Genomic DNA, 13,388 nt, shown 5'->3' with positions numbered 1-13,388 from the left:
GACGGAATCTTTGAAGTTTCGTTGCGCTTGCAAAAATTTTGGTGGATGTAAAAAATCGTTCGCACTAGAAATGGCTTCGCGTTGACAGATTTTTTGGCAAATCAAACAAAATTTCGCGTAGTGCGAACTGGCCCTTAATGTCAAACGTGCGCTCTGTGGTAAATTACTGTGGTAAGTCCCACGCAACCGAGGAGCGTGGAGCACAAAACCACACAATTGTGTTAGATGAATCTGGCCACGGATGTGGCAGGTTTAATTGAATTAAGGCTAAAGCTGACAACACCGCAATAAATGTAAACGGTCAAACTTAATTAACAAACGTGGGGCGAAAAACAACGCCACTTATATTGACTAATAGACAAAGAAACAGTAATAACCCTTTGGCTGGCGAAAGGTGAGGGGACGGGAAAAAACTTCTCTATTGATATGAATACTCTGATGGCAAGGGAAGGAAGGACGCTTTTGACAAGGAATCTCGACTAGAAACCTACTCGGAACCGCCCTAACACCTCATTGGTTAGACTTTACGCAATCTTGGTACCTAGCACCGATGACGTCAACGGATTATCATGTGGGCATCATGTCGCGACATAAATAACATTATGGCTCCATAAGGGACAGATCGTTTATTACGTCCTACGGGGGGGGGGGGGGTGGGGGGCGGTGTTTTTTGAGGGGGGGGGGTAATTTTTTTAAACGAGCTCTTTTTGGGGGGGTAATTTTTTTCCTTGTACAAAAAGTGAGAGGGGTAAAATTTTAAGGGTACCAACTAATTGTCGATTTAGCAATCATTCTTCTCATCAATCATTAGACTGTTCACAGTCCCCCTATTTTTCCGTGGGATTCTCGAGACCGGTATGCTTCGATGGAGCTGCCGCCATCTTGGTTTGTAAAAGCGAGCGCGATCTGGGGAGACTGTCTAAACTACCGAGGGGAGGGGAGTGGAGTTTGGAGGCGGCGGGAAAAATATTTTTTCGCTTCCCATCCCCAACTATACTAACACCCACTCCAGCTCCCCTCGGTAGTTTAGACACTCTCCCCAGATCGCGCTCGCTTTTACAAACCAAGGTTGCGGCGCGTACCGGTCTCGAGAATCCCACGGAAAGATAGGGGGACTGTGAACAGTCTAATCAATCATAGAGTTGGTAAAATCGACTAGATACTTCTCCATATCGCTACTATTCTTCAGAGCGACAAAGATCTTGCACGTAATCAGCGTAATAGGTTGAGTAATGACATAGACAGACAAACCGTGTATTTCATCAAGCAGTTTATCTCTGAAGGCTTGTTTATCTGGGCAAAAAAATTGACCAAAAGACGAATAGAGATGGTAGGCTTCTTCAAAATCTATATATCCACATCCTTGATCCACATCCATACATCAAATGCTCCTGTACTGCTCTCAAACCCCGAGCTGTTTTGATCTTCTGTGTACCTTTTTTTGACGACTGAATAGACTCCAGCAATAACAAAACATCGTTATTATCAAGACATTGAAGAGATATTCTAAGGTACCTTCCCTTACTTGAATTTCGCCTAACCTCTGATTGTTTCTCTTGCCAGTTCAGATTCAGAGAGGTAGCGATTACCGCATGTAACCAAGCGTTGTGCTCAAGAACTTCTCAACAATTCAACCACCAGGCCAACCATGGGGGGGGGGGGGGTAAAATTTTCAAACTGTCATTGCGGCGGGGGGTAAAACTTTTGTTTGAAAAATTTTTGGGGAAAAATTTTTTTGGAAAACCACCCCCCCCCCCCCCCTAGGACGTAATAAACGATTGGTCCCTAATGTTTGATTTTTTCTACTGTTATTATTACCGTTGCTAAATTTGAAGATGCGCATCAGAAAACTAACAGTAACAACAAAAGACAACACTGCTGCTTTCTCAGCAAGATTCATTTCACACAAATGAATATCGCAAGAACGTAAAGCAACAAACGACATAAATAATAAATGTGGGAAACTGACGGTTTGTGATGAGCATAGATGGATTCACAATATTCGACGGTAGGGGGATTTAAATTATTAAAACTACTTTACAAAATATAGAACTTAGAAAAATATTTACCTTTATAAAATAATTCTATTCTCATACAAGGGCATTGGTACCAGCCTTTTACTACAATCCTGATCTTCCTCGCAATGAAGGGCCGTGAAATGATATGTCGAGTCGTTTTACTGCCAGCAGAACCGGAGAACGCCTGAAGTGTGAACATAAAATTAAGCAATCAAGACCTCCTTAAGAAACTTGCAGATTTGGTATTTGTGTTTGTTGAAGATATCGAAAGAAAATTAATAGCCCTTGAAGCAATGTTCATGTTCTTCACAGTCTGTAGAAGAACCTGCTGTGAGAACGAGCCGCTTTTGCAATTTATTCCTTTGAACTTGGGTTAAAAAGCTTGTTGCGATAAGTGCTCAAAGTAGATAAACTTTGTGCCCTCAGATTTATTACAGTACTTAAAGCTTACAACGTATGATTGCAATCCATCAAATTATAAACTCGAAGGTTCATCGTTTATAACTAGCGAATTAGGAGGTTTTAAATGATCTGTATTCTCCAGAACTAACAGCTGCAAGTCTTGCAGAATTCACGATCTCGCCAGTGGGTTTCGAGCACAGCCCGGGCTGCGAAAAGTTCGAATCACAAAATTTTAAGAAAAGCAAATTTCTCCGTTGGTATTTCATATTTGTTACCTACTTGCCAAGAGAAATTGATGGAAGCGAAATCTATTTTTAGATAAAAATTGAATATTAATATGAGGTTCTTAGGGTTGAAGCGCAAGTCAAGCTAATCAACACTTACCTTTACTATTCTGTTTTCAGAGTAATTTTCCCAAGAGGCTCCATTCTGTGAGTAAGCAATACTGAAAAGGGTTACTCCAAAGTTGTATCTCGAGTCGCCCTGGACGGCCACTTTCAATATAGTCCGCTGTTTCCCAATATCCACCTGTAAGTATTCACCTTGTTTGTTGTTTCCAGCACACCACGAGCCATTCCCGATTGACTTGTCGAACCTGGCTGCATGAGGGTAGTATCCAGGTCTCCAACTGGACGCGGTCATAGATGAATTGGTAATTTTGTAATCGTGTTTGACACCCACCACGATGTTATTTGTAGCTTCGACTATGAATAATAACACATGAAACAAATGAAATAAATGTGATGGTACCTGAAACATACATGAATGTGATTTATTTTTCAATCAATGACACGAACACACCAACAGGAGTCGAAACTATAACCTTCTGATTGGCTGATACGGATGCTCTATACCACTGAGCTACAGGAGACTCGTGGGAGCTAAGGCCTTTAAACTAGGTTCATGCGGCAAACATCCTACATAATGCTAGGATTTATATGTCGATTTGTGGCATATGCGCAATGAAATGAATGTGATGATATATTTTACGCCTGGTAAATAAATGAGAATGATGTGTATTATTCAATTAATGGTACAGGTCGTACTCGGCAAAAGGAAATCCAAGTTCTCCCAACAGGAGTCAATCAATTCAATCCAATTCAATCAACTTTCGAACCTATAACGGCACCTTAAAATATCGCCGGACAAACACAACCTCCTTGCTGAGTTTAATGACAGTATTATTATTAAAATGATGATATGAACTTTACTTTCAATAGGACACGGGTTCAAATTAAACTGTTATTATTATTATTATTATTATTATTATTATTATTATTATTATTATTATTATTATTATTATTATTATTATTATTATTGCATAATTCAATCAGTTAATCACCCTTAAACGTTTCTGTGATCGTGTGAGAAGCAAATTAAGTTAAAATAAAAATCCTTCTATATTTAAAGTGATAGAGTCCAGTCGTTATCTTAGGAAGTGGGCCAGTGAATGGTTTGCTTGTTTTATAAGAATTTTAAGGGGAAAAACTACCGTATTCCCATAGTTATACAAAATGCTAGTAGACGTTTGGGAAAGAAAGTCCACACTCAGAATATCAAGGGGAGACTAGTACAAGTGAAGGATTGTGTGATCGTTTGGAGGGACAGTATGGGTTCATAGCATGCATGACAAAAGAGATAAGCAAACCTGCACATCCGTATACTTCAACACGAGTAATCCTGTGTACGAAATACACTTGTGGTCGGAGTATTAAATAGCGGACATTTACGGCGTATGGCAATGTGTATCTGTAAATACTGCTGTAGCTTGTGAGTCCAGTTAAGAACTGAAAACAAATAGAAAAATAGGGTATAACTCAGTGTTGCGGAAACTGTTGCAGCCGAATGCCAGTTATATGTTCAAAACAAAGCCTGGGATTTTTCATACGACCTAATAGACCAATCAGAATCGCAGAATTTATTTGCCCTTATATGGAGTGACCTCTTTCCCAAAAGGCGTCGGACGGGAAGGGAGAAGAAAGAGAGGAGGCTCTTCCCGTCGTCCACCACGCTACTTTTTTTCTCCCTTTCTGTTTTCTTCCCATTTCCGACGTTTTTCTCCTTTTTTTGTGAAGGAACCTCTGTGGAGAAGAGAAAACCCACGACTGTCGGGACACGAGGTCCACTGCCCTACCATCTAAGCTACTGAGCCATGGATGGGAACAGCACTTAGGTGAATATCCTTACACGTATTCCTGCAATAAACATGCTGTACCAAGTATGTAAGAAGCAAAAAAACGAGGATATCAGGGTTTAGTAACCATCCTCATGACCTTTGGACTACTTCCGCTATTTCTTGCATCTCCATTTAGAAACTTACCTTTAATCGGTGGAAACTTAGCAACAAACGTCCAAAAACCTTTTGAGCGGTTGGATTTTTCAGTACGATTTTCGGCCCTTACCTTACCGGAAAAAATTCCCACGTGGGTATTTTCCACAAGAAGTATTTTCCTGTGACAGTTTTTTTCTCTGCAAGTACGTAGCGGGCGATTTTTCCTAAATATTGAACACAATTCGATCTCTTTTTTAAAATGTAATTTCGGCTACTTTTAGGGAATGAAAAAGGTTACACACCTTTTCATGAGCGTTTACGACCCAATGCCTCCAAGACAAGCCTTCCTCACTGTAGATCATTTCATAGGCGGAGACGAATTCACCCTCTTTGGACTGTACAGCTACAGCGGTTACTTTCCTTCTTTCAAGCCCAAAATCTATTTTCAGAGTAGCCAGGGGATCTTCCCATCTAGGGCTCCAGCCAAGATTGTTTAAACGACCTTTGGAACCCTCACGATATGAATAACTTTCGGAGTCTTCCAAAGACATCTTCCCTTGTTCCAGACCCAGAGAATCTCCGCACACTAAACAGAACAAATAAAACCACTGCATATTCAAAATTAATCTCTCATAAGAGGTTTTTGGAATTACTGGAGTACAAAATGGCTCTTAAATGATCATGTCAACGAAAGTTTGCAGAACTGGCTTCCCAAATTTACTTGAAAGAGAAATCTAACAGCTATTCCTCTTATTCTTATTCCGGAATACGGTCAATAGAACGCAACCTAAGCTTAACTACGGCGCCATCTCCATTAATGCGTGTTTACTTCTTCCTATGGTTTTCGCTATAACGATCGAAAGTGCTGATAAAAACGAAACCTTTTGAAAACGCTTCGATAAGTAAGATCGTTCTGCTGTAAACGCATAGTAATAAATTTGCACGATAGGTGATAACGCATAAAAACGTTTTTGTCCCACCATTTCCTTTTTTCTTGAGCCCATGGAAAAAAAGAGTTTACGTTGGGAATCCATTCTTAGCTTAGCGTGCGAACGCAGACGTATTTCCGGCTGTTGCTCGGCGGAGAGAAGCGGCAGCCGAAAATACGTCTGCGTTCGCAGGCTATTCTTAGCTCTGAACTGTGTAGCTGTCGCCTAATAGCTGTTCGCGGAGATTTTGCTGGTATAAAAAAAATAATAATAGAGAGATTTTGAATCACGTTTAAGGCAAACGGTAAACATGAGATTCACGTTAAAGTTTTCTTGAAGAAATGAATACATAGATGAATAAAGGGCAAAATAATTTGCTGAGAAACGGAAAACAGCGATTGGCAAATACAGGATAAACTTGGTCACGTGGTCATTTTTCATGCCGTTTCCCGTTTGGCGAAAACGTAATTCTGAATCTCTCTATAAGCATGAGGAACAATGCCTTGAGGACTTGTAAGGAAGCTTAAAAATTGGTACCCAAGGCTTGCATGGGTATTCTGCCAACGTCATGTAAGATAATGTGAACGATTTAAGTCCCTCAAGTTAGGCCAGCTCGTACCATGTCCGAGACAAGAAACCTATTAGTTTAATAAGTAAAGGGGAGTCAGTCAAAAATTAAACGCTAGAGTTAATGGAAGTTTATGGCAAGTGGGGAATATGCAGCAGTCAAATAATTTATTGAGTTTGCTGGCATCAGGTTACAAGTGAAGGCCTAGCACAGAATCACGAAGAACTTAATCTCTTAGAAAACCAAATACTGTGTAAAAAGAAACAGGACAGCACTTTCAAAACCAAAGAATGTTTTTAAAATTCTTCCATCGAAAAAAGGCCGGATCTCAAGAGATTTGGCTCGAATTAAGCGAGAGTTCGTATCGATCAACGCAGTCCTCCGTCAACACTGTTATTCACCGATATCGGAAAGTTTTATTCAGTTACTAAGCAAGCGAATCTCGCAATTGCACTGACAAATATTAATCATCAACAGCAAACTTTCGCAGTACAACAACCATTCCATTAAACCAGAAACCAGAAGGTGCAAAATTTTCCTTGACACAGTTAATATCATCATTGTATCAATTAAGTTCAACGTTGAACGTTACGAATGCCTCCGTCCGAGATTTTCCTTTTTGACACCTTTTTCAAAAACTGGCGCTCGTAATTCTTTCCAGTACCTGGCACAAAGGTAAGGAAGTAATTACAGGACTGCACTTATCCTAAAAGTAGGCAAACCTTTTGTTCCCAGCAGCTCCATTCGAAGGCACGGCCAGTTGTTCCACTTTATAGGGTGAATTCGCACCACCCGGCCGGTAAAACCCAGCAAGTTAAATTGTCTCCTCAAAGTGACTTCATCGTTCCCGAGGAATTTCTATAAAAAAATCATGACAACTTCAGGCTACTAAACATGGAATGTGCATTAATGTTGCTTCATATATTTCAATGACCGTTTGACTTTTTATTGATATCTGTTGGAATTAGCTCTGTCGAATGAAGTGTCATCCCCCGTTGCAGATTCTCAATATGGACCGATAGGAAGGTCACGCGTTCATGCAAGAACAAATAAAAATTATTTTGGTCTAAGAAACGTATACGAAGGCCGTCATTCTAAGGTCGTTGATCTAACAATTAACTATTTGTTGAACAATAGTGGTTTGTTGGAAACGAAAATGAATACCTAAACCGTTCAGAGCCATTTACACGCCCTGCTATGGGGCCCGATTTTCGCAGACCTTTCCGACGAAGCAACATTCTCGCTTCGCCAAGGAAGAAAATATAGACATGTCTACAATGCAACCCTCACTGTCTGGCCACTTCTCAACATAGTTACGTTAATCATAATACAATCCTCTGATTTATCGTGTCTATTTACGAGTAATAAAAATGTTTTCACGACAATTAACAAAAAGCGGTTGTAAAAGTGTCATAATACACAGACTTACAATGGGTTGATGGCTTTTTACATCCGTGACGTTATTCCACTTCTCACGAGTTGTGGTAAAAGAGATTAAAAACTCTCTAACCCAGGCTTCTCCGAGCTGATCGGAGGCCAGGCGATGTTTGCCTTCTATTATCATGCCATTGATAGAATGCTCGAATCCCAAATCGATTTCCAAGAAGGGGTTTGTGTCACTGGCTGCGGCGCACCATGCTCCCTGCCCGATGTTCGTGCCCATTCTTCCGTAATAAGGTAGATGCTCGTCACTGTACCAAGACGAGGCTGTTACATGTCTATCCGGGATAAGTCCGGAATACATTCCAAGACCATTGTCTTTGACTGGAGTGTAAGTAAAACAAAAATTTTCTGTAATTTAAACCTTTTGGGTTCGTGCAGAAGAATCAAAATTCTGGTTTTTAAAAAGAGGTATTTAGGAACGCTTTCCTATTTAATTGAGTCAGTTGTTCTGTTCTTTGATGTTGTTGTGTTGTTTTTGTTTACCTTTTCTTTGTTGCTAATAAGACGCATTTTAATCGCGTCGGATGCAAATAAAGATTACTGACAAGAAACAATTGAAAACTTTATTCTTCTGCAGTTTAAGGCCATTCACCTTCCAAATTAAAGTTAACGTTTGTTACATGTTGATTGTGTTGTTATTGGGCTGAGTAACTGTGATTTTTTTATTATTATTTTCCTGGGGATTAGGGTAGAGAGGCAAAGGGGTGTTAGCTTTTTAGCTCTTAAGTGTACCCTTATCAAAAATAGACTTAAGAGTGGTTGTCAAGTGTGGAAGTTGTGGAAAGTAATTCACGTTGTTTTGGGTTTGCTTTTTTACGTTCGGTGATTGGTTGGCAAACCTCGCGCCACTCAAAACTAGCTACAAATAAGTGCACTCTATTACTTGAAAGAATTCGGCAAACTTAGAACTCGCTGAAATCTTGAGCATGATATGTTTAATATTAAATGTTAAAATTATTGATATTTTACAAAGAGAACTGATGTCTGGCTTCAACCCTTACCAGACAGCCATCGATTCTTTGTAAATTTCACAATTGTAGCAGCTAATTGCTCCGAGAGTATTCAAAATATCTCACTGCCGTATTACTCTGATTACCAAGTGTGACACGAATCAGCAAAGATTCTCTTAATTAATGCCAACTTTTGTACGAGGTCACAAAAAACGCTTCCACCTTTATACAAACAATTCAAAATTGTCAAATAAAACTTGCTATTGTTCGTTTATGTTTTTCCACAGTGGTGAACAAATCCCTGTTAGAAACCAGACCAAGAAACCAGTTAACAAGTTTAAGAGTACCTGGCCAGTCTTGAAAAATCGAAACTGACTCGTGATAATTTGCCTGAAGTGTACTTTTGGCGAACTATCTTCGAAAATGTCATTTGAATGTTCTGAAAATTTATAGTTTTCGAGAATTTTGGAGGAAAACGAAATTACGGGTTTTGCCTCATTAATTATGAAAAATCACTCACAAATTGGCCAAAATTGAAACTATAAATTTCCAGAACATTCAAATAATGTTTTCGAAGATAGTTCTTCAAAAGTACACTTCAGGCAAATTATCACGAGCTTCGATTTTTCAAGCCTGACCAGCGATTCTCGAAAGTAAGAGTCAGGCACTCTTAATATCTCAAATAAGCTTTATCTTTGTTACACTTTCTCTACCTTTTGTAGCTTTAATGTAAGTTTTCAATTCAAATAGTGATTATTTCATTTTCTTTTTCCCAAAAATTGTTAGTGTGTATGTAGTGTTTTTTTTTTTAATTATACTTTTTAAAGTATAATTATTAAAAAAAGTACTTAAAAGTACATTGTGGCGTATTTTACCATACTGTAACTATCTTTAAGTTTTATTCCATTTAGTTTCTGACATTTGCTAGCATGACGGGCTGTATATACAGTGTGTAATGTACTGTTGTATACTGCGTACTATTATAGCAGATTGTAAGTCATTGTAACTTTTGTTTTGTATATTATTTCTTCTTTCTACTTTGCACTGTTTAGTATGTGTAGTTTGTGCCTGTAAGTGAATAAATAAACAAATTTATGTCTAAAAATAGAAATAAAAAACCCCAGATAATCTCAATTTTAAGATGTTAAAACATGCATTGTTCTATGATTTATTTGTATAGAGCAAATTTGTCAAATAAAAGTGACTTTGTAGTCAACTTTAAAAATCTTACCTGCCTGACTGGTTTCAACTTCCACCTCACACAAACTCAGCGTGGAATTAACTTCCAGTGAAAATATGGTAACATATATCCCAGGCACTTCCGGTTTACAATGGACCATTCGTGCCATGCCTCTTGGGAAAGAATGCGACAGCCCACCACACGGCGGATTGTCGATTCCTCCCCTGGATGTGATATAGCCAACTCTAATGCTTAACTCTGTCTCAGCCCGATAACTTGCGTCGCCACGGTTCCCTATAAACACGCCAGTCACTTTCACGTCCGCAGCCAAGTTCACTCGCCACCAGGGTATCTCGGACACGGTCGTGAGGGAGCATGAGCCGAGCGAAATGTCTGAGGCATGGTTACCATCGACTGCCAATCTGGAGTTGCTGGTGGCATTACCTGATTGAGAGGTCACTTTACCAAGAGCTGCGTTGGAATTTGTGACAATGAAACCTGCAAAGCAAAATGTCAATGGTGAGTTACTGAGTAAGCAAAACGTCAGTATCCTGCTTGCCTTTCGAGTCGGCCATTCTTACTCCTCTCCCCTCCCCTCCCCTCCCTCATCTTTTTCCATTTTAACTAGAACAAGATGTTTTCTCAGTTTCTTTCAATTAGAGAACTGAAGAATTTTGTAGGTATATATAATTCAGTGTTTGAAGGCATCAAAAAATTCGTCATGAGTACTGAACTCTTTGGCCACAAAATTTTGCCAAGATGTTTCATTTGTGGTATCTAGCCTTGTTATGTTGATAAGTCAACTGGCTCGGCATTCTTCTAGAGCTCAACTGAAAAAAAAAACATGGTTCGCTTGAAGTCCACTGTAATAAAAAAAATACTTGTATTTCTTTCCATGTGTGCATATTTTATCCGTCTTATGATCTCCACTCTGCTACACAAGAATAATTTCTACCAAAGCTAAGAACTGACTACCTATAACCGACTTTAGTCATAGTGGTGCTATTCGATTCTATGGAATAATCTCTCAAGGAATTAAGATGCGTCAATTTCTTTGGCCTTTTTTAAAAGAGGTATTTAATATGTAATGGACTATATCGGACTTTCAAAAGTCAAATAAACTTCGGGCAAAAAGCTTTCGGACGATTTGATTTCACATTTTTGGTGTTGATGGTGTTGTTGTTGTGGTGGTGGTATCTATTTAACAAGTTTTCCACGAGTTGGATATGAGATGACAAAGCCAATGAGGTGCGTAATGCCGAGTTGACTATAATCATCTCATATCCAACAAGCGTGAGTGGAATAATTAATGTTAGATGTTTGTAATATTACTTACGTTTGCATCCGTACAGCTCAAACCTTAATCCGAAAGTTGTCGTTGAGTCTTTTACATTTAATCTTATGTAAACAGGTTTGGTTATTTCTTTGTTGAATTCGTGCTTCATGGTCAGAATTGAGGGTTTATATCCTTGAAAAATCTGTTGAAACAAAAAATTTGTTTAGAGTTGGACTTTACACTTTGATCGGGGCAGAGGGAGCCCTCGATATACATTTGTTGTTTCGGATCTTTCCTCAAGCTTCGGTCATTTTTTCAATAATTTATTACGATCACTCGAATACTGCAAGGAATGGGACTTAATTTCTTGTTGAAATCGTGCGGAACTCTGGTCTCAAGGTCGGAGAATTTTCAAGCTTTTCAACTTGGTCTAGAAGACCCCGCCTAATTTATTCAAAATACTCTCCGTCTATAGAAAAATATGAGCAAAATCAAAGGTAGTCAATTTTTATTCATGTTTTATTCATAATAGATATGAGGGCTCCCTGCGAAGAGGAATGGACGCTAAACTCTGGTGTGATGTCATTTCTTTTTCTTTGTGTCACTTTGGGTTTCTATAGAGCGTTTTCATTCACGTGACTACCGGCCATATTGGTTTACTGAAACAAAAGAAAGTATTTGCATAAAAATAGAGTTCAATTCCCAGAGGTTTAGTTTGGGACACCAACATGGCCGCCATTTCTTTGTTTTGGGACACCAACATGGCCGCCGTGACGTCATGTGAAAACACTCTATTCACATTTTTAATTTTACAAGCAACTGATGCAGTAAGAAAAGATCTTAAAAGTTATAATTAGGAGAATTAGGCCAATTTTGTCACAGACATACATATAAAACCAGGAACCTTTACCAGCAAAATTGAATAGCAACTCTGCCTACCCACCTTACGCCACGAATAATGAATTTCATGTTGGCAAGTTGTTTTTTTCGTAGAGGGACACGCAACCAAGAACATTTCGCTGAATTGCCACCGTTTCAGGGAAAAATCAGCTTTAAATTCAGAATGGTTTGGGATTAAAATATTACGCAGAGCCACCTTAACTTGATGGCTTTAGCTCTTTCGAAGAAACTTTTTTTTCTCTAAAAAGTAAACTGATACAAAATGTACTTTGTAAACACTATATGATATTCTGAGGAAACATTATGAAACCAATGAGTGCCCTCTGAAAGGACTTGGAAGATGTGTCCCGTTGCCAGCAAACACGTTTAGTGGCCCGTTCTGACAATTGAAAAGCACCCCTCTAACCTTGACTTTGCCATTCTCGCGATAATCCACCCAGTCTATACCGTCAAAACTGTACGTAAGCGTGAAAGAATTGACAGCATAACCACCCACGGGTTGTGTAGCAACTCCAGTCACCGTGTAATCGCCGTTAGAAGAAACCTTTACTTGGATGAAAGGCCACCTCTGGCGATCACCGTAGGTCTGCCACCCACTGCCGCCATTTAGCCTTGCTTTGTAGGGATTATATCCAATCTTCCAATTGCTGGCCATTATATAGTTGTTTCCTATTCGTTGTGATTCCATCCCTAACGGCTCGTTACATGCTACAAGTGAAAAAAACACGATACATTAAGGAGTGCGTATTTATTTATTAGCCTCAGTGATTCTAGAAGGAAAACATGATAGATTGATCTGTTAGCGCAAACTATTTCATTCTCGGATATTCTTGCAACGCAAATAATCTCGCAACTTTTTTCGTTACCATCTTTTAATGGCTTTCGTTTCCATACGTCAGTTTCATACGTCAGTCGTCATTAATGGCATACTGAAATCATTACGAAATGACATTGTTATGTAGGATTTGCTGGATTTTCCAAATTTGATTTCGACTCGATTTATTCACTTTTCCCTAGAAGCGTTATGGGACGGAATGTGCTTGTGTAGAACGCACGTGCGTGTCACTAAAAGAAACCAAAACATTACCTTGGCAACCGTAGAGTTCCACCCGTAGACAAATGACTTGATGCCACGTCACAGGTCGAATTCGCACAAATTTGGCAATAAAAGGAAGCAAAAAGGTTTTCGTTGCCACTCCATCTTCATTGACGTTTCCATTAATTTCCTGTGGAAAAAGGTTAAAGATTTATAAAGCTGGCACCCGAAACTACCTGAAAAACTCACTGGTGCAGCAAAAGCCGGGAAATGGAATATTTCTCTCAAGACGGCACTGCCAAGCTTGTTGTATTCCATTTATTGATATTTACTGAATTACTGAATCACTTCAAATTCTACCACAGATTGCGGTCACGAATTCGAAAGAATGGGCAGTTCTTCTTCCTTAATCTT

At 39.2% G+C, this 13,388-nt stretch overlaps 1 protein-coding gene across 1 annotated transcript in view; it reads right to left on the bottom strand.

Moving 5' to 3' along the window:
* LOC146483392 (uncharacterized) overlaps positions 1-13,292 on the bottom strand; it is a 72,967-nt gene extending 59,675 nt beyond the window's left edge. Inside the window, exons 1-11 of the mRNA XM_085106029.1 lie at positions 13,224-13,292; positions 13,026-13,164; positions 12,345-12,646; positions 11,099-11,240; positions 9,814-10,260; positions 7,619-7,953; positions 6,912-7,047; positions 4,995-5,278; positions 4,069-4,207; positions 2,805-3,124; positions 2,070-2,202 (exon numbers count right to left, since the gene is read on the bottom strand). Coding sequence (XP_084962155.1) covers positions 2,070-2,202; positions 2,805-3,124; positions 4,069-4,207; positions 4,995-5,278; positions 6,912-7,047; positions 7,619-7,953; positions 9,814-10,260; positions 11,099-11,240; positions 12,345-12,646; positions 13,026-13,164; positions 13,224-13,292 — 2,446 coding nt within the window. The remainder of the gene's footprint in view (positions 1-2,069; positions 2,203-2,804; positions 3,125-4,068; positions 4,208-4,994; positions 5,279-6,911; positions 7,048-7,618; positions 7,954-9,813; positions 10,261-11,098; positions 11,241-12,344; positions 12,647-13,025; positions 13,165-13,223) is intronic.
* Positions 13,293-13,388: the final 96 nt, after the last annotated feature.

This window comes from Pavona decussata, unplaced genomic scaffold (assembly GCF_977016875.1).
Source record: "Pavona decussata unplaced genomic scaffold, jaPavDecu1.1 SCAFFOLD_39, whole genome shotgun sequence".
NCBI classification, from domain to species: domain Eukaryota; kingdom Metazoa; phylum Cnidaria; class Anthozoa; order Scleractinia; family Agariciidae; genus Pavona; species Pavona decussata.
The sequence above is the reverse complement of the archived record's forward strand: the minus strand, read 5'-3'. Positions and strand labels throughout refer to the sequence as shown.